Source organism: Euprymna scolopes, chromosome 22, assembly GCF_053919585.1.
Source record: "Euprymna scolopes isolate OS-2025 chromosome 22, ASM5391958v1, whole genome shotgun sequence".
In the NCBI taxonomy this organism is placed as follows: domain Eukaryota; kingdom Metazoa; phylum Mollusca; class Cephalopoda; order Sepiida; family Sepiolidae; genus Euprymna; species Euprymna scolopes.
In genome coordinates, this window is record NC_136503.1 from 37,342,643 (window position 1) to 37,364,906 (window position 22,264).

At 30.7% G+C, this 22,264-nt stretch overlaps 1 protein-coding gene across 1 annotated transcript in view; it reads left to right on the forward strand.

Moving 5' to 3' along the window:
• LOC145243971 (structural maintenance of chromosomes flexible hinge domain-containing protein 1-like) overlaps positions 1-22,264 on the forward strand; it is a 157,265-nt gene that overhangs the window by 60,344 nt on the left and 74,657 nt on the right. The window contains exons 14-23 of the mRNA XM_080107107.1: positions 1,379-1,573; positions 2,889-3,002; positions 6,000-6,106; positions 6,205-6,287; positions 6,850-6,960; positions 7,856-7,933; positions 8,499-8,618; positions 11,241-11,385; positions 17,686-17,785; positions 20,594-20,663. Coding sequence (XP_079963233.1) covers positions 1,379-1,573; positions 2,889-3,002; positions 6,000-6,106; positions 6,205-6,287; positions 6,850-6,960; positions 7,856-7,933; positions 8,499-8,618; positions 11,241-11,385; positions 17,686-17,785; positions 20,594-20,663 — 1,123 coding nt within the window. The remainder of the gene's footprint in view (positions 1-1,378; positions 1,574-2,888; positions 3,003-5,999; positions 6,107-6,204; positions 6,288-6,849; positions 6,961-7,855; positions 7,934-8,498; positions 8,619-11,240; positions 11,386-17,685; positions 17,786-20,593; positions 20,664-22,264) is intronic.

Here is a 22,264-nt window from a genome sequence, read left to right on the forward strand (position 1 = left end):
TTCCAAGGAACCTATATTTAAAATTTCAATTGTTTATACCCAAAATTGGCGGAGGAGTTTGGTAGAGTTCTCAAAGGTCAAATCGTTGAACTTGACTCCTTAATAGTCAAATTTCTGGCCGGAAACGGATTACAAAGATTTTCCCAAATCTCAGTACCCTGTATATAAAATTTTGAGTCTGTAGACTGAAAATTGACAAAGTTATTGCGTAGGGGAATGTTCACAGACAGACACTTTTATTTATTTATTTATATATATATATATATATATATATATATATATACTAAGTTATGAAAATATATATTGCAATTAAGCTACACAGAATATTCCAAGAATTCATCAGGCTTATGCGAAAAGTTGTGGTGATCAAGTGATACAAAAAGTTCTAAAATTGACAATAACAATAGAAAATGAATAAATAAAATATAAAATAAACATACATATTAAAAATAATTATATATCTACATAAAAAATTTTTTAAATAACATAATATCCATAATATAGACTAAAACACAAAATAACATATCAACTTGGGTGGAAAATAGATCAGTTTACTACAACAAAAGAACATCTACTTTTCCCATAAAACACACAACGGAAAGGGGTAAACCTATGGTCAACTGTACCTTTGTCCTGTTGGCTGATTAGGATGGGTGCAATGGCAACTAGGAAGCTGATGACTAACTGTGCATATATAAAAATGTGTGATACCCACAACTTTTTACATAAACATGACGAATTCTCAAATGAGAACAAAGCCCGGAATATTCTGTGTAGCTTAATTGCCATATATATTTTCATAACTTACTACCTAGACCTATGTATTGAGCACTGTTGACGTAAATACTGAAAATTTATGCATAAAATTATATTTTCATATATTAATTTCTGATTAAATGAAGTAGTCATATATATATATAGGGTGTCTAAAAAAAAAAAAAAAAAAAAAATGTACTCTTCAAATTAAGATAAAACCTTTATATATGAACATAGCATGAAATGGAATAGTTTCAAATACAGAAGACAAATGTAATTGAAGAATCATTCAAATTGATGGCTATTATTGCCAGACAACACTAATAACAATTCATTTTTTCTTTTTTTTTCCCCCATTTTTTTTTTTTTTATGACTTCTTTGTATTTCTCTTATCTGCTAGATTTTTGTTTCTGTTTTCCTTTAACCATATATATTACAAAAGCATTTACAAGCTTTATTTTCTTATCCATCCATTCTGACTATATTTAATAACTTTACTAGTTCTAAATAAATGTAGAAAATAAATGTTTTCCTAGATATTTTTATTTAGAATTTTTTATTTTTTCATCATTTAAGTTAAATTCTGTTTTAATTTTTTATTTTATTTTTATTTTTATACAGGAAAAGCGAACGGGTATTGACAAGGAGTTTGTTAGTTGGTTAAAAGAATGTCACGAAAAATTTGACAAACAAATTCACTTTTCAGTATTCAAAGGTCATGCACTTCGGCCAGATTTACCAAAGCATCGGCAGACACCATGGTCTGTGTATGAACAAGTAGAATGGGACGGAAAAATATTTAGGAAGGGGCAGCTGGTAAGTTAATCTTTTAAAGCTTGCATGTAAGTTATTTTATTTATTCAATCAGTTGCAGCTAATGATGTGGAAATCCTGCCACTCTTCATAGTTTCTTTGCACATGATTATTACATATTCTTCCATATTTAGGCTACTATTCTAATTTAATCGGACAATTTGGCACAATAGTTTATGTTCATCAGTGATCAGGAGGCTAGTCATATATAAAAAAAACTCTAAAAAAAAAATTAAATAAAAATGGTACTTGATATCCAATCTGAAGATTTCAGTTCACTAAGTTGATGTTGCTCTTGGAAATGAGATCTTTTAAATGTCTTAGCACTCAAATTGTATTACATTACAAGAAATGAATACAAATTTGTTAAATCAGATATAGACAGTGTCACCTCACTATATTCTCTTGTATATAATATGGTGGTTAGATCCCAATTTATGAACTTTGGTAACTGTTAATCCAATCTGACATGTTAATGTCTTATAGCTTCAATAAAAATTTCCCGTCTCTAGCTTCAATAAAAATTTCTCGTCTCTAGCTTCAATAAAAATTTCTCGTCTCTAGCTTCAATAAAAATTTCTCGTCTCTAGCTTCAGTAGAAAATTTCTCGTCTCTAGCTTCAGTAGAAAATTTCTCATCTCTAGCTTCAACAAAAAAATTCTTTTGACGTTGAATTGAGAGATATGGATAGTTAAATTATAAATAACTCGTTAATTCACCATGAATAAACATTTGAAGATATTAAGAATTTAAAACAAAATTCACCACCAAAATGACTGAATTCAGCATTAAATGTTTCAAAATGGGTTGATATGACATTACAAAAATAAAAATCAGATGTTTAGCCGTTGTGTGTTTTTACTTTTAGTTTCAAAACTAATTTTCAAATTATTGTGCTCTGTATATTTGTAATCTTTCAAATAAGGATTTAAAAAAAATTTTTTTTTTACTTGGCTAAAATAAAAATAAATCATGAAAATTTATTTTTGTGTACTACAATCCTTTAATTTTTTTTTTTTTATTATTATCGGTCAGAATTTATCTAATTACACACAAAACTACAGTATGTTCGGATTTTCTTAGATGCTATAAAGTAGAACCCTGGAATACAGTGGCTCTAGGATGTTTTTTTCAGGTTGCAATGTGGAATATGTTTTTCTGGCCCTTGCTTACGGTATTTGCCCCGCCTTATGGTGTTATTTATAATGTTATTTGATTATATACATGTATCATATACTGTACTGTATTTTTTTACTAATTTTTAATGCCATATCCTGGAGTTCTACTATATTAATTGTTGGTTATCTTTAATTTCTAGGTCCGCATCAGCCGCACTCTTCCTACTATCCTTGGCACTATTAAGTGCTTCCTGCTTTATGGAGATCATGAAGGCGAGGTTTATGCAACTGGGGGAGATATACAACTTATACAGGTATGTTTAAATTATTTATTAAGTACTTTTGTTTTTTCCCTACATGTGAGCTCTTTTTAGTTATATGGAGTTTGCAAACCTATCTTTTTAGTTAGATGGAGTTTGCAAACCTATCTTTTTAGTTAGATGGAGTTTGCAAACTTATCTTGCTTTTTTTTGTCAGTGCTTTGTGTTTAAAACTGGAACTGTCAGAAAAATTTAAATCAAACCTTTATTGAAATTTCTAAAACCCAAAATAAAAGAAGTCTTAAGTTGTTGGTATTTCAGTTTTCTTTATCCTTTTCCAAAAGAGAAGCAGTGCACATGGTCCTTTTTATTTTTAAAAAAAAAAAAAAAATGAAAATTATAATTATGGTTTTAATACAAAATATCGATTAAGCCAGTAAAGTTCACCATAAGACAACAATTGACTGGAACACAAAATGAATTATTTTATACAATTCAACAAATGAAATGACCATAAATTCATATGTAGTTTCCAAACTTCAATACATTTCTTCATCTCAAAATCTTGTGTTTGTGATGCTACCTTTCACACTGTACTTCCTAGCCTTTGGGCTTGGATCAAAGGGTAGTAAATGTAAAAAGATATTTCCAACAAATTTGAGCAGATCTTAAATGTATTGTGGCGACTGAGATGATTCTAGTTTAACTTTGATCAAGGATGACCACCAACTCCTATTTACCCACACATTTGATAGCCTTGTAGCCTTGTGGCTAACTTGTTATAATGTGTTACCTTTTATAATACACTAGCCTGGGTGTTTGGAGGCGTGTGATGAGTAAAAAAAAAAAAAAAAAAAAAAATAGTAAGCCGTCTCAAACCCATAACACGCCAGGTGGGAAAAAAAAAAAGAAACTGTCTTGCCGAAGTGCCTACTATGGTTGTGACGTCGAAATAACGCCTTTTATGCAACATCGAGGGTTGAATGACTTGCTAAAAAATGTCAGCGAAAAAAAAAAACGACCCTCCTTGTAGAAAAGTGCCCAGTTGAGGATGAAGGCATTAATGTTTTTGGCCAATTTTTCAATATTTGTCGTCCGAAGTCGAGCTTCCAAATGATACCGATCTTGTGAAAATCCGTTGCCTCTGTCAAAAGTTTTAGGCAGACATACATACATACATACATTTAAACAGACAGGTGAGATTTATATTATAGATAAGTGTAGTTATCCTCAGTCACAGGTGAAAAATGCTACTTTTTCTCCCATTTTGGCGAGTTGGATATCTCTCGCATAAAAACCGTCTGTGTGTCTTCACATCCTCCAAAAATGCTCCTCATGATGTTCTTAACAGTAGTTGTTCAAACCTTCCCATCTGCAGTTGCATGTTCAAGTTTTGCAATTGTTTAATCTGAAGTTTCACCATAGATGTTGTTGTGTGAGTGATCATTCTCAATAACTTTAAGCCATGTTTTTTCCCTCATCTTCTTTTTGACTGATCAGTGTTTCATACAGTGACACTCTTGCTGCTGTATTTGCTGGCATTTTCATCAAGTGTCTAAGCCAGTTAAGTCTTCTTTTAATGAATTTGCTTCATGACTTCACTTGGATCATGCTGTAGAGGTTTGCACTTGATATTTTTGGGGGCCAGTTGCTGTTGATAGCTTTCATTAGCATAGGACGATGGAACAAATCAATTTTATTTCCAGTGGTTGCTATAATCATCCACAACTTTGAGTTGTCTAGAAAAACAGACTACAAAAGTATTGAATGTTTTTATTTTGATCTCTAGATTTATTTTCTTTAATTTGTATACATCTTCAAACTTTTTCATGATGGCAATTGTCCTTCTGCTGATGTCCTTATCTGTGTCAAGCTTGGAGCCTATCAACTTTTAGTCTTTCCAGTCTGGTGTCTTGTCCTTTCTCTTAGGCTTGTATTTCATCTAGTCAAAGACTGACTGTGATGGCTTGTCGTTTCGTACTTGGGTAAAGTTGTCATTGAATTGAAATAGGTGAAAGAGAAGGTTTTGGTATGCTGTATTTCTAAGTTTATGATTCATTCACCTTTGAGTTATGATTTTCTAGTTTTTATGTCACTTTGTTTTTTATCTTGTCAATTTGTGATTTACATATGCTACTATAGATTATGTCATCGGGATTCTTTAGTGATATCAAGAAACCTTTCATCCTTGTTTTGGACTCTTTGCCAGATAAAGAGTATGGCGCTCAGTATATCTCCCTACATTTTTGTGGAGAAGCAAGAAAAATATTTGTACCAGTTGTCTGTTCAAAGGAGAAAACTGTTTACCTTTTTTTTTTTAATATTAAAAATGTGATTAAAATGTTAATCGATTTGAAAAACTGAAAAGTAGATGCATTTTCAGTTAGAATTATACATAAAATATTTTCAGTTAGTTTGAAATACCTATTTGATTGAATCCAACCAAGTACAGTTCCCCCATTTACTAAAGAGTTAGACACAAGGCCAAAGATAATCTGGATAGAAAAAAATTTAGATTGCTTCAATCTAGGATTTTTTTCGTTGACCCAGAACAGAAAAATGAAGTGTAGTATCGGAACAGATACTACACTATGCATTTTGCCAAAGGCAAAAAAATCAAGTAGTCTTTTGTTTTCTAAATGGAGTTAGTCTATATTGGAAAATATAAAACTCTACCAAACTAAAGTGTATTTGCAGTGCTGCTAATATTGTCTGTCCTGTCAGACTTATGGATAGTGGTAGGCTAAGTGTTTGTTTTTTAGGAATTAAACGCGTGGGTTAGTCAGACTGGATTTTTACTGTCTCTGAAAGAGATATAAACAATCTCATGTTGAAAAAAAAAAAATCAAACTATAAAATATTTCCATAACTTAAAAACTATGTGGGGAGGTAAAATAAATTATATTTTCTTGCATTTGGTAACATTTGTTTGTTGTAACCACCCTCTCCTTGATTTATACTATTAGCCATACTGCATGAATGTTAGGTTAACATAGCTATAAAACAATCTATTAGAATCATTGTTTTTATTTTCTCCAACTCTGTTTTTAGGAACCACGTTGCTTGTATAATGAGGTAAAAGTCCAACCCTTGTTTAAGCTGGATCGAACATCTACAGCACAACAAGTCAAGAAAGCAATTGAAGAAGAAGAAGCAAAGTAAGTTTGGAAATTCATTTTCAACAAAAATCGCTTTTGCTCTTTTGCTTTTGCTTTTGTTTAAAATTCCTTACAAAATCTTTTTGTTTTTCTTTTAGATTGCCTGATCAGCTGGTTGTCTCCTGGCCTGATGATAGTGAGGTAATAGATGGAGAGCGTAGACCTGCTGGGAAAACTATTGGTATAAAATTTTTGGATTTGTCTTTTGCTTTGCTCTCTCCCTTAATTTTAGGAATAAGTGCATTTAGGAATAAACAGCTAATTTTAAGAGGAATAATATGTCAGGAAATGTATCTTAAACAAATTTGGATGATTAATCTTTCATGAGATTTTTAGAATGAGCATCTGTGTACATTATTGGAGAGGAGGTGCGTATGCAACCAGAATACACAAAGCAAAGGGGTAGATCCAGCTTGCTCGGCCAATATATCACCAACTTATTCCTTGTCATCTTTTTAAAATTGGATTAAGATATATCTTTAAAATTTTCTAAACGTACAAAGATGCAAAGAATATATTTTCAAGACAACTTCTGTATATAATAGATATTGGTTCATTTTTAAACAAAATTTTAAACTCTCTTAAAATCAGTAGCCAAAACAGTATTTTGTAGAATAGTATTGAAGATGAAACACTTTGTAAATAAAAATGCAAGTATTAGAATGGCTCTGATTGAAAGATTTCTTTACCCTTTTGTCTAGAACATAATAAAAATTATTTTTTTCTTTTCTTAATTTTACCAGGTGACATCAAGGTGGAAATTATGAATAAGAAAGGAGAAACTATCAAACAGTTGCCTGGTACAGCACCAGCACATAAGAAACTTCTCGTGGAGTTAAAAATTATCTGGCACTGTAAGTGTTACGGTTTATTTATAGGTTTGGGTTAAAAATTAATATGCTACTTTTTTTTTTTTTTTTATTCTCTTATATATTGTCTTACATAAGTAAATGTAACTAAATTTGAACTTGTTTCTCTGCTGATTGTTATAACTAAAATCTTGTTAGAATTTATGCAAATTCGCACAAGAAAATGTGTTTTCATATATGCACAGAACTATTTTATAGTTAAATGTTGATTTAAAGATTTTAGCTATAAAAATACAATCTGTCTTCATTGCTAATTTCAAGTACTTTGGCTCCAGCAGCTATCTCAATAATACACGATTTTTAACATCACCATCTTGATAGCTTTGTGTTATGCATTTTGACATCGCAATAAAATTGTGTTTTCATAGATAAAAAATTCAACTCTTTAAATCAAAGAATTTTAGTCAGAATATCAAGAAAAAAAATTAATATCCTTCTGTATGATTGCTTAACTATACAAGGATTTGTGAACATGATTTTTCGGAATGGTTCTTTTTTTCTTTTTTTTTTTTCTGCCAGATTCACTTGAACGCAGCTAAAACTTTATTGTTAATGTTTCTCAGCACTATCCCTAATTTTGCAAAACCCTTGCAACTCACTTTTATAAGATTATGCATTCTGATAGCATTGTTCAAGATATAAAATACTTTATTGTTGCACTCAAATATGTCTTACAATAATGCTGTGCTTAAGATAAGTTTCTCAATAATTGTAATTGAGCCAAAGACAAGATTGAAAATGACTGAGATGAATGTAGTTTCATAATCAATTTTGTTACAGTATTTTTAAGTAGAAATATTAAAAACTGATTTCTTTTTCTTGGTCATCGAATGCATTGAAATATATTCAAAACATTTACTGTTTTTATACTCTTTTTCAGCTTCTAATGGTGATGAAGTCATTGTATCTCACATCAGCCAGCATGGCAAGAATTGGCCATATTGGTTCAGGAAAATGGGTGAGTTTATAAAGTTGGACTGCGCTTATTTCTATAACAATATATTAAATAGGTTACGACTCAAAAACATTATGTAAAGACAAATATCTTTTAAATATTTATATGCAAATCTATTATCGAACAAATATAACACTTCTGCTTTGAATCAATGTAGTATTTGTGCATTTCGAGATCCAAATATCAATCTCTGACCATCCTTGTTTTATATGCAATCTGTCACACGAGAAATATAGATGTGCCCACTGAGGAAGTTTGCTTTTCAATGTTTTAGTAGTTGTTTCTGTGTTATGAAAAAGAGGATTGTATGGTTAGCCTAAAAACTTATAGTGGTGAATTTAAATCCTATTGTAAGCATTTATGCACTAATATTGTAGAGAAGGGGACAGACCAGCAATTTACCAGCCTTGTTTAATTATATCATCATATATATTGTTTTAGCATTAAATAATCCAAAAGCAGTTAATGATTTGTATTTTGAATTTATCTTCTCTTAGAAAGTTTTTTAAAAAAAAGCATTTAAATAGGTTTAATAATTTATCTGCATATTTTTTTTTTTTTTTTTCAGAGAATATAAAAAATTTGGGCCACCATTCTCTTGAACTGCAAGTTGTCCTAAATGAAAGCGGTGCCACAACCTTTGCTGGCAAAGATTTACCTTCTCACAGCATTCAATTCTTTGTTACGGGTAAGATCACATTTTATTTTAATATTTCTAAGTTTAATTAATATTAATATATAAATCTTTTACTATAACAATTTCTATAGTATATTAATTTTACTGGTCTGTGTGTGTGTCCAAAAAGCCACTCAAAAATAAAGAGACAAATTTAAAGAAAACCCTTCAGTAACTTTATGGACAAACTGTACAAACACTGGCAATAGACCTTGATGTTTAGTCTTTGACATTCAGCAATGGATTTCTCCCTTCGGCCCCAAATACAGCCGCCACAGTTTACATGTGATAGCTGCAATGCAATATTTTGTTATATCTTTTGAAAAATATCAAATACATGAAACTTAATTAGCTTTTAGATTTGGATTTAACTAACATATCAAACAAAAAATTCTTCCAAAATGGCCAAACATTTCAACCAAAAAGAATGTGCACTAAATAACGTTAAATTTTAAGACGCCAAATTCCTCTATGTATGCAAACAAGCAAAAAGAAGAAAAAAATTCTAACTATATACGCACAAATCTTATATTAACTCCTATGTAAGTTTTTTAATATGTATAATTTTTTTAGACTGAGAAGGATTTTGTTTTTGATGTTAATTAGAAAAAAAATCATTTTTATTTAACAGTAATAACGAAATAGGCATGTGTACTTTGATATTAAAGAAACTTTTTTTAAGCTCATTTGGCATGAGTGTTGTACAAAGTTGATAATGTCTAATTCTTTAGGTTTTTGTTGTTGTGATTGTTTTTTTATAAAGGAGTGATAAATGTCTGAAAATAACACCTATAAATTGTTTTCCAAATATGAAAATTTTTAGCTGAGAAACGCATGCATGCACAAACACACTAGTTATACCTACTCAGCAATACTTGAAGTCATTTTAATTTTTTTTAATTTTTTTTTTTTTTTTTTTACTTATACATAACAGAAAAAAATTTTAGTTGTAAGGTAAACAACTCTTATATCCTTCAATTAAGAATTGGAGTTAATCCATTTGCTGGTTTTAACTCTTAGGTGACTAGCAGGGTGCCTAGAATTTCACTTATATAATATATGCCTAAATATATTTTAATTTATTCAGATTTCGTATTTATTATTAGAGCCAATTCTCTATTGATTATTATATTGCACTCAATATATAGTAGTGATTTCAAAAGTAAAAAAAATCACTTGGGTGCCATCAGCTAGAATCAAAACCATAGTTGTTTTCACCAGAAAAAAATATATACAAGAGCACTTACATCTTCAAATTCTTTTTCCAATTTTGAGCCTTTAGCAGCCATTTTTATCGGTTTTGGTATAACAAATAAGTGTTTCTGCAGTTATGTTAAAACTGAAGAGTAGGGATTTTGTGCATGTTTACGTTCCCAAACCGTTGATGTGTTTTCATTTTCTGCGAGTGTTCCGGATGTGCAAGCAAAAACGAAAGACATAATATATATAGTTTTTTAGTTAGACACGTTTATTTCAGTAATTAAGGTTAATAGTATTTAAGTGTCTGTATGAGCGGTTAATATATAGGTACTTGTTTCTTTGTTTTTGTTTTATGTTTTTTTTTGTTTTTTTTTTGGTAGGATTATTGTCTCCTGTAGAGAGTGACACCATTTGGGAGACTTTTTGTAGTGTTCGTTTATGTAGGAAATATATACATTTCGGAATATAAGAATGGTGGGTCTCAACCAATCAGATTGGGCAGAATATGGCTAGGGAGATATTATTTATGAGTCAGAAAAGGGAAAGCTAATGGTATGCCTGTGTTTATGATTCAGTTATAAAGGATGAAATCTCACATTTGTCGAAGTGCAGAATTCCTCCCGGTGACGACTGGTGGTGGTAGGAGTAAATATATAGAGAGAAAAATAGGAACTCCTTCTTCTATAGATATTGCGATTCTGATGGTGTTGCTCCTAGGATGCAATGAAGTATTTTATAACGACTGAATGTGTCTAAAATGGCATTATAAAGTGACATTAGATAGTGGATAATTAGGTAGACATATTAAATTTGTATGTGGTATTTGTTATTGCAAACCTACAGTGCTTTGGTCCAGAGGAGAATTTCTGCAGTCATTTTATTATATAGTGTGTGTGTGTGTTAATTATCCAGACAGACTTTTTCACTATATCATAACTTTTCAGTGCGAGTAAATAGCATCTGCCCAAGACCAGTTGATAGTTGGCGATTTCGATCAACTCCCTATAGGATGGGCACGGTTGGCAAGTGATCTCAATGCTTTTCTATAACATGTCAACTACTAGATAGTGCTCCATTTGTTTCTTTATAAAGAGCTTTGTGATAATAGTAGCTAGCAATATCACTGTTGCGCAACAGGAGAAAATAAATCAAATTCATTCAATACGATTAATATTTTAACTTCTTTAATCAAAAACTTTATCAAAGTGAATTTCACAATTTAGATCACTATATAAAAACTGATTTAAAACCATGCTAAATCATTTACTTGCTAATTCCAAATATGCCATTTCTTTTACTCTACCGAGATCAACTATTTACAACTAATTGATGAACACACATTTGTTTTATGTATAAACTAATAGTTATTAGATTGTTAAAGCTTCTTATTATGAATGCTATGTTAGTAATTTATTGTCTTTTATGTATTTGTAGAAGCTGAACCCAAAAAATTTACTGTTGGTTTGTTGGATGGCCCATTTCGAGTGGGTGTTCCCTTCCAAATTCCACTAGAGTTTCAGGATGAGTTCAACCACATTACTGAACCAAGTATGAATTGCAAACCAATCTTGGAAGCTAGGTAAATATTAAAATCTCAGGATTTTTATGAATGTGTAATAATTTTTATTTGTGATTTTGGTTTGTCATCTAAGTTTAATATTATTTTCAAATATATATTATATATATATAATATAAAGCTGAATATCTGTGTGTGTCTGGTCACGAATAGGCTCCTATATGGTTGACTATTTTAAAAAACTGATTACATATAATGATCGATGTATCGAGACACAGGAATGGGTATGTTTGATCTGGCAGAACAGTGGTTCATTAAAATTGTGGGGTTTGCATTCATGCCTGGTCTACAAAGTATGGAAATAAAAAAAATTAAAAATTAAAAAAAACGTTTACAAGTGTTTTTTATATAGATCTACATAAGAATACTTTAATAAGTATGTTTTAACTTAAATAGGATGGTATAATAAAATTATGGGGTCTGCGTTTTTCGCTTGGCTACCATGGAATGGAAATAGGGACAAACTTTAATAAAGACTTTTCATATCTATCTGCGTAAGTATACTTTGATAATTATGTTTCAGTTTGAAGAAATATGGTATAATAAAATTATTGGGTGTTCGTTCGCACCTGACCTCCATAGAATGTAAATATGTCACAAAGTTTAACAAGGTTTTTTAATATATATCCACAGAATATTGTGATAAGTGTTTCAGGGTGAACAAGTATGGAATAATAAATTATGGGGTTTATCTATTTTATTTTTACTTTCATGATATTTTGCTTTGGTTTTGATACCCCCAAATTCGAAGCTATCTCTTTACAACCCTTCCTTTTCATAACCTATCATACTTTCATAAATCAGTCCATTTTCTGTAGGCTGTTTTTGAACCCAGTCAACGACGGGTACTTTTGCTAGTATATATATATATATATATATATATATACTAGCAGAAGTACCCGTCGTTGACTGGGTTTAAAAAAAGCCCACAGAAAATAGACTGTGATTGATAAAAGTATGATAGGTTATGAAAAGGAGGTGGCTGTAAAGAGATAGGTTTTGATACTCCAAAATTTTACCCTGAGCAAAATATGATGAAAGTAAAGATAATTTTTGCGAAAATATATTTTTTTATATCAACTTTGTTTCCATTCGTAGCCAAGAGTGACCAACAAAATGATGTTTCCTTACAAAGAGAAAATGTTATATATATATATATATATATATATATATATATATATATATATATATATAAATATACAAGAAATAAATGTTATCATAGTCAAAAGTTGCTTTTATGGTAGAAAAAGACATTGGTTTGTATTTTTAAGTAGTTTGTAAAAAAAAAAAAAAAAATTTTTTTTTTTTTTTTTTTTTTTTAATTCACAAACCGGTTTAAAAAAATCAAAATGGCAGTGACTTTGAAATGGAGAGCCCGGTTTTCAATTTGAAGGTGGGGCACCTGAGCATTCTGTGTTAACAATTTAAGAGAATTCCGTCAACGTAAGGAATATTTATAAACATATTTTAATGTTTTCCGTTATTTTGTGCTTGAGGAATATTCGATTATGGCATGTGTAGCTTATATAAAAATTCATTTAAGTATTTATCACCTCAAATTTTGTTCTAATTTCGGTTCGCTGAAATTATTTCAAAGAAAAAGAGCATTAAAAAACTATTTCAAAACAACAAAAAACATGAACTGAACTTTTATTGACTATGGTAACATTTATTTCTTGTATATTTATTTTTTCGGGTAGTCGTTTGTTGGCGTTTCTTCTAAACACTCTTACTAAATAATATCAACGAAATATCGAAAAACAAAGAAACAAAAACAGTTTTGAAAAATAATGAAGCTTTACTTACTTTAGTAAAATAATCCAAAACGGCAAAATGGGATAATAAAAAAGTAGACACGTAACTACTTTAGTTTTTTTAAGCAAACAATCAATATAAATATGAATAAGAAGAAAATGGCGTCTTTTTCAAGCAGAACAGCTTTGTTTCAGTTTTACAGTATTGAACGGTGTTGTATTGCGCCGTCGGATTCAGGGTTGTACTATTGTAATGTAAAGAGCACACAAAAAGGGTTGTAATCAACTGAATTTCTTCTAGTACACTGACAAAAAAAAGCTTAAACAGATATATAAATAAAAATAAAAAGGTTATGTAAATGTTTTTTAAAAGACACGTAATCACGTGAGCAGGATTTTTTCCTTCTTTTGACACGATAACAAGTAACGCTCTTATGTTTTATAATTTATCTAATCATCTATTTTCGAAAGAGGGCCACCTGCAAGTGGAGAAGGAAAACGGTTATGCAAAATTTGTGTCGAGAATTGTTTAAAGTTCTGACTTTTTTTTGCTTTCACTTTAATAAGAACGTAAATTTATGAGGTACAATACGATTCAACTCATAAAGAAAATAAGAGTTAACGTGAATCAAGATTAAAGTTAAGGTGTTATTGTGGACCCTCACCCCTTTTAAAAAACCTTATAAAACTTTGTAACATATTTACATTCTATGGAGGTCAGGCGCAAACGAACACCCAATAATTTTTTTACCATATTTCTTCAAACTGAAACATAATTATCAAAGTATACTTACGCAAATAAATATGAAAAGTCTTAAAGTTTGTGCCATATTTACATGGAGTACAGGCGCGAACGCAGATCCCACAATTTTATTATACCATCCCTATTTAAGTTGAAACATACTTATAAAATTATTCTTATGTACATCTATATCAAAAACCCTTGTAAACTTTTTTTTTTTTTTTTTTTTTTTTCATTTATTGTTTTCATACTTTGTTGGCCAGGCGCGAATGCAGACCCCCACAATTTTTATGAACCAGCGTTTTGCCAGATCAAAAATACCCATTTCTGATCCTTGATAGATTTCTATCATATGTAATCAGTTTTTTAAAATAGTCAACCATATAGGAGCCTATTCGTGACCCACATACACACGTGCAGCTTTATATTATAGATATATATATATGTTATTTTTTTATTTTTTAATCTGAAAATTTAGAAAAAGAACATTACATCAACTACACAGAGACTTGCTGTTTAGGGAGGGAAGAAGGGAGGGGTCATTTGTTATATATGTTTACCATGCTTTATAAATGGGATAAATGTGTAAAAGATCAATTGAAAAATCAATTATTTATGTTAAACTTATATAGAAAACTTAACCGCACTGCTAAAAGTTCTGTGGATGAATTCATCTTGTATAATTCAAGTATGTGTTATGTTTGTGTTTCCCATAGATAGGAAAGTTAAAGAATCTACATAAAATCTAAAAGTGTATCCTATAAAATTTACCAGGAAGACAATGAAAGTAATCCCAAATCTCCCAAGTGCACAAATAAGGGGTTTATGAGGATATAATCACCTTAAAACTTCAAGTGTATTTTATTTTTATGAAATTTAAATCATACACGTGAAATTTTTTGAGAAAGACAATGTTAGTGGTTTCAAATTTCTATGTTACTTTTTGTGTTGAATATCCACATGCACCCACATAAGTGAGCCATGGGTTCTGAACTTCCTTCAAACTTCAAATGCATATCTGATTTTCCCTATGAGTATTATTTTAAAACTCAACAAATGTCTGAAATGTTTACTTAGAAAAGTATCAGATGAGTATGCGGTTTCTATTCCTTGGACTATTTTGCACCATTTTTCTCCCCTTACGAAGATTAAAACAAGCTATAATGATACTTGACCTTATGTCTAGAATCCTTATTTCAATTTTGATTAAATACCATTACGTTATTTTAATTCTAGAAAATGTCTAAAATGTAAGGTTGAATCTTAAAAAGGTTCATAGGAAATTAAAATGAAAGGAATCTTAATTGGCATTTAATGACTATAAAATTGAATGCAAATCTGAAATATTTAAATTTCCAAATAAAAAGTTGTTCTTGTATATTGCCCAATTAAGTCATTGAAACTGAAGTTTGCAGAATATCTATTAATTTTTTTTTTTTTTTTTACAAGGGTGTGACCACTTATCAAGGCCCAGAGGCCACTCAAGGATAAGGGTTAATAGGTATACATTAGTCATTGTGATTTTAGCATAGTAAACAGTGGGAATTTTGTAACTTGGATTACTTAGGGGGACGATTCAATTAGAACTTGTTCACATTGGACTTTTTCTTTTTTTTTTTTTTCTTTTTTTCATAAGTATCAACTCGTTATCAAGGCCAAGAGGCCACTCAAGGATAAGGGTTAAAGAGTGTACAGTAGAAATTGGACAATATAATAATCATTAGTAATGAAAATTTGTTAAATTTGATAACTTATATGGAACGGCTCATCAAGAACTTATTTACGTTAGACTTGAAGACAACCATATTGTAGTCAGCCGGAAAGCGGGAAAACGGAAGACAATTCCACAGGCGTGCAGTTCTAAGAAAGAAGCTTTGTTCATGGAATCTACGTTTAGGTTTAGGCACAGATAAAGAGTGGGGGGAATTATTGATAGTGTTTACAGCTAGACGAGTGTTTCTTGTGAAAGTTTTGCGAGGGGGGACCATAGATTGAAGCTCAGTCGAACATTTTCCATGAAAATAACGATACATCAGAGACAAACTCGCAACATCTCTTCTGTGAGATAGAGGTTGCAAGGAAGAGAAAAGGACATCTCCTACGAGGCTACGAAGTCTATTTTGAACTCTATCAAGGCAGGACAAGTCCTTTCTAGCAGCTCCTGCCCAGATGTGGCAACAGTATTCCATCCTTGGACGTACCTGGCTCTTATATAGATAGAGAATTGCATCAGCAGTGAGATATCTACTGGATCGATAGAAAGATCCCACCATTATCTATTAATTGATGACAAAGAACTATTAACACTTCATATCTGAGGTATATGAATTTTCACAAAAAAGCTTTCATTTTCAGTCACCTCTTTCTTTACCCCTTTTGTATAAAATAAAAATAAACTAAATATAGCCCACATTATCCATCTTTAGAATCTTGCAGCTGTTCTAAAATTCATAATGATTGATTAATCAGTTTCATCCTGTACATACAAATACATAAACATATACACGTGTGTGCGCAATCTGAAAATGTGATACTTCGTTGATAAACAGAAAAAAAAATGAAATACATGTTTTAGAAGGGAAGTGGAGCATGTCCTACATCTACCAAATATTATCTTACATTAGAAGTAAGTATAAATACTAATACAATTATTTTTAATGATAAAAACGAATTAGTGGAAAGAATATTTTTTACTTTGGTTGTAAATTTATCAGAATTGTCCTTTTTTCTTTTTTTTTTTCTTTTTTTTTTTTTTTCTTTTTTTTTTCTTTTTTTAACTCTCAATAGGTAGTAACGGAGAGGATAATATCATGATCAACGAGCATTATCCCCCACCCTAAAAAGGAGTTAATCCCTGGGAGAATGATATTGTGACAAAAGAACATAGTACATTACCCCCCCCCCCCTCCATCCAAAAAAGAAAGTATTGTATGGGATAAGTTTATCATGACAAATAAAATTATGCAACAAAGGAGGAAATAAAATAAAGCCTGAGAGGATTCTTACCCTCTCTCAAAAAAGGTGGTAATGCCTGGAAGAATAGTATCATGATGAACGAACACACACACACGAGAGGGTAATGTCTGATGGATGATATGACAACAAAACAGATATGTTTTCCACTCTCTAATATCTCTTTATGATCACTTTATCACAACAGAACTGATACTACACTACCCATGTCTGTTAAAAATACAATAGTAGATCAAATTAGTTTTTTCTTTTTGCATTCATTCATTTTAAAATGCCTAGACACAAAAACATTTTTAGTTCTTTATGGAGCTCAAAGTGTAGTATTCGTGTGCCACATCAAAATGTTTTAACTAAACTATTGCATATATATAAGAAAATATGACTATGCAGATTATAAATATACATTACTAAATGTTTATTAGAAATTGTTTAAATTAGGAATACCTAAAATTATTTAAATATTTGCAGAGTTTGACTGTACTATATACAAGATCATTTCAAAATATTTTTATTTATTTTTTATTTTTTTATTCAAGTAGCAGTAACACATTTTGATGGTATAGAAGTAATAAATGAAAAAAATGTTGTATTTAACTAAATAATAATCTAACTAATCTGATTTTCCTATTCATTTTATTCAATTTTTCAAGCCTGGGTTTAAAATTATTTGCAGGCAATTTTTTTCAGCTCCACTAAAAAAAATATTTGAGATATTTAATAAAAATAAAAGTTAAACTCTTAAAGAATTGGTGAATTTACACAACCATACATAATCTGTTTTTTGTTTGTTATTTCAAAGATTTAATCCTTATTTTCATCTTACTTTGTTTGCAGTGGTTTGGATATAACTTATGAAAGTCTTCAAATCAAAGGCAACAATTTGCTTGTGAAAGGAATCTGTGCCCAAGGGTTAGTCAACTGCACCACAGGAAAGGTAACCTTATCGATTTTCCATTTTCATTTATAAACCGCCCAGTTTTGCATATTCAATGTCATCATTGTTATCATAGTTCAATGTCAGTTTTATATGCTGGCATGCTTTTAGAAATTTACTTTCAAACTAACCTATCTCTGGCCACATCTTTATCACTTTTCTCTTCAAATTCATCCTTATTACTTTCCTTGCCAACTGACCTTGCTATCTCAACTGTTCTATATCTACTAACCTAAGCACTTACATCTATTATTTTAATGTAAAAACCAATAGTCTTTTGTTTTATACATATTTCTAGATTGTCTAGGATTTACCCTTTCTCCGATCGCATCAAATCTAAGCTTGTCTTTAAGATTCACATTATACATTGATCGTATTATTCTTATATCATTTCTTTCCATGCAACACATATTCTCAACCTTTTATAGTCAAATACATCATCACACTACATAACTGAAAGGATGATATCATGATCAATGAACATTATTCTCAACGCCCAAAAATAAAATAAAAATTTTTAAAAAGAGTTAATGCTTGGGAAGAGGGTGTGATAAAAGAATAGATAGTACATTACCCCCTATCCATAAAAGGTAATGCCTGGGATGAGTGTACCGTGACAAATTAAAATATATTATATCTCTGATACCATTAATGAATTAGCTAATAAAAAGAAATTATAGATAAAAAATTCAGAGTGCTGGAAAGGGAACAAAATCTTCAAAACGGTCACATATGACGCCACTAGATTTCCAGAAAAGAGCATCTAATATTAATTGTCATAATCTTGTAAAAATGTTTAAAAATATTAAAGTATATTATAGCTTTGAATCAATAGTGAAATATTTAGCATTTTGTAAATAGCTTTCATATTTCTTGCTCAAATTTGTTTAAAATTTAAGAGTTTACTTTTAACCATATCTATTCAATATTTCGCATAATGTGAAAGCAATTTCATGTTCATACGACCATTATCACTTTCCAACTTTTTTTTTTTTTTTTTATAGAATTGCCCGATTGTCAAAAGTGCAATGCAAAAAGTATATTTTTAAAAATTTCATTTGCCACTTTCTTAACCTTGGAGTTAGGATCAGAAAATGTATTTGTTCTGACCGATCAAGGTACGATAACATTTCGGGTAGAGAGTGGACTATTTGTGTTGGATGTCTATAGAATAGAAATGTTACAAACTTCTACAAGGGTTTTGGAGATGGACCACCACTCCTCTCCATCATCAGATATGTTCTGAAATTACATTAACCAGAGTGCTTGAACAAGTCGTACGATAGCGTGGGATTTGCATTTGCCCTAGACATCCACAGAATGCATGGCAGCAATATAAAAATATTCATTAATGAAAGCATTGGTGTCACAGGAGACTTATTAGTTGATTGGTTTGTTACCAGAACAAATACATAAAATGTAAATTGTAAATGATGTATCATACTGCTCAGACAACAACCTTGAACATTTTACCTACACACATTGGCATTACTAAAATTTACCTTCTTTTTTTTTTTCTTTTTTTTTTTTTTTTTTTTTAACCGTACGTTATCAGTAGGGCTAGGACAAGAGAATATTCTTTTCAGCGTTTTGATACTCGAGTATATATCTGTTGATATCTTATGTTTTTATATAGAGTGATGTGGTTCTTGGTAGATTAACTGTGTCTGTCAGATATATACTTGTTAAAACAATTAGCATATTCTGTTGTCCTAGCCCTAGTTATTAGTCAATAAAAATTACTACCCCCCCCCCCTCCGTTCCCATATAATCCCCTCCCTCATCCTTTCCGTTAAGTTTGTCTTTCCCTATATATCTATTATATAAAGAGCAAACATTTGTGTGTATGTATGCCTCGCTAAAACTTTCAAAATCCAATTTGAATAAAAATGATTCCAACATCTGAACATGCGTGAACCGTTTACCTCGGATATGTTAAATACATATATTTGCAACACCATGGTATGACCATCACCGTAGCCAAATGGCTTAGAGGGTTGTCTCATAAGTTAGTTTTATGTTTTGTTTTTTGTCAACATATTTTAAAATATTTTTTTTTTTTTTTTTTTTTTTTTTTTACGGTTAAGAAAAATGACTTTTAATTTATTTTTAATTTGTTTATTTGTGGTTGATTTAAAGATCAGATTACTACTAAATGCATGAACATTACTTGCGTAAATCACATGCCCCTATTCCGTGAGCTGACATTAGTGGATTTTTTTTTTTTTTTTTTTCAAACTGATATGATTGCACAGTAAAAATAATTAAAACAAAAAAATCATTTAGCAAGTGTAGTTAAACACAACTTCATTTTTCCATTATTATTTTTTTTTTTTTATGACTTATATATATATATAAACATTGTAAGAAGTCTATGCAGATCGATCAACTCTTGAAGAGACATGGAAATGTTGAAACGCATAGATTTCTTACACTAAATAATTTTATTTATTAATTCTACACATGTATTGAGCACTTTCAAAAAATATTGATTCTTAGTTCATGTTAACAATATACTTGAACTTAATTGCTCAATGTGTGGGTATACACTTGGAAATGAATACACATCGCTCTTTATAGGGTGGAGGATTTGTCTGGATGAAAAAGACTTGTCTTTTTATTACTAGATACAACAATTAAATTTTGAAAATTTCTTATTGCAAATAAAACCTGTTGCCATAGAAAAAGCACACATCTGCATTTATCTCTCCAATTGTTGATTTTATTCTTTGGCTACACACTGCAGACATGCATTGATGGTTGCTTACTTTAAATTAAATGGACCCTTTTTTTTTCTTTTCTTTTTAGAATTTTAACTTAACTGTGAAAGTAGCAGAATTGGAAGAGAAACAGATGTTGAAGATTCGTTTACTGCCAGGTGAATTTTATTTATTTATTTTTTTGTGTTTTTTCTGCCTAAAAAATTAAAAAAAAAAAAAAAAAAAACTAATAAAAAACAATATTATGTAATAATATTCATTTTGCTGATTTATCGGAGAGGGACCCTGTTAGTTCGGATGATTGCCAGATAACCATCCATTAATTTTTCCTGAAATTTTGCCACAAATTGTATTTCGTTTAATAGATGTGCACAGTAAAAAAAAAAAAGAAAAGTTTTTCACAAAAATTTGTGTTGCGTTCCCAGGTGCTCAAAAATGGCCAAAAATGACACATTTTGCCCCATAACTTTTGACCCATTCATTAGATTTTTCTGAAACTTGGCCAAAATGTGGAGCCCATTGTTCTTAATATAAATCCAGTATGGGTAATCCTGGCAAAATTCTAGTTTGTGTCCCCGGGGACTTTTAGTGCTAAAAACTCCCCTTTTTGTGGCTCTTTTTTCATATTTCTCAACAAAAACTTGATATGTCTGACAATATAGTGTTTTTTTTTCACAGTGGTCAACTCGAATATACATGTATTAAGGCCTGAAACTGTACCGTTATCCATGTACACTGGGATTCAGCATCCCCAGGGGCCCAAGAGGTCAAAAATGCCCCAAAATGACACTTTTTGACCCATAGCGTTTGATCCATCTATTAGATTTTCCTGAAACTTGGCCAAAATGTGGGGGCTATTGTTCTTAATATAAATTGAGTATGGATGACCCTGGCAAAATTTTAGTTCACATCTCTTGGACTTTTTGGGCTAAAAAAACATACCTTTTTGGAGCTGTTTTTCATATTACTTAAAAACTTGATATTTATGTCTATATAGTGGTTTTCCATGGTGCTGAATTCAGATATGCATGTCAAGGCGTGAAACTGCAGTTTGCCCATTTTCACTAGGATTCAGCGTTCCCAGGAGCTTTACCCCTAACTTTTGCGCTATCCATTAGATTTTTCTGAAACTTGTCGAAAATATAAAAGCAACGTTGGCCCTTCACAATTCTCACATTTATCATTTCTTCACCATTTTTTTTTTTTTTTCTTGGCGTCATCTCACATACAGCACCAGAGGGGAACCATGCACATGCGGCTTGTTAAAATGTCTATTGATATGAAATTTGAAGAGGTGCTTGTCATATTAGTGTTTTCAGAATTAAAGTTCTATTCAATTATGACATTCCCATATTTCATTGATTATCTAATAAATGCCTAGAATGTGGAACCAAATGTAACAACTAATTTCTGATGTAAACCAGTTTACTTTTAGTCACGTTGCAGCCCTAATGTCACTATGTGCCAGGTCTGTCAGTCTTAGGTTGCCTTTCCAGCAACTGAAGTTCCCGACAGCCGAGTCCTGATGCCATCCTGCAGTGATTAGAAGGGGGTGATCTTTAGGTTCTCCGCTAATTGGAGCAATGCATCTTATGGTTGGTATGCAGGATGATCTTCCCTGATGCTGCGGAAGCATCTATTAGTTAATGATCACCACAGGAACTACAACTATCCATAAAGGATAATGGGATTGTTTTTTTTTAATCAAGGTTTAATTCCTCTAGATTTTAAGTGTTTTGGCTATGCACATCAACAGGGT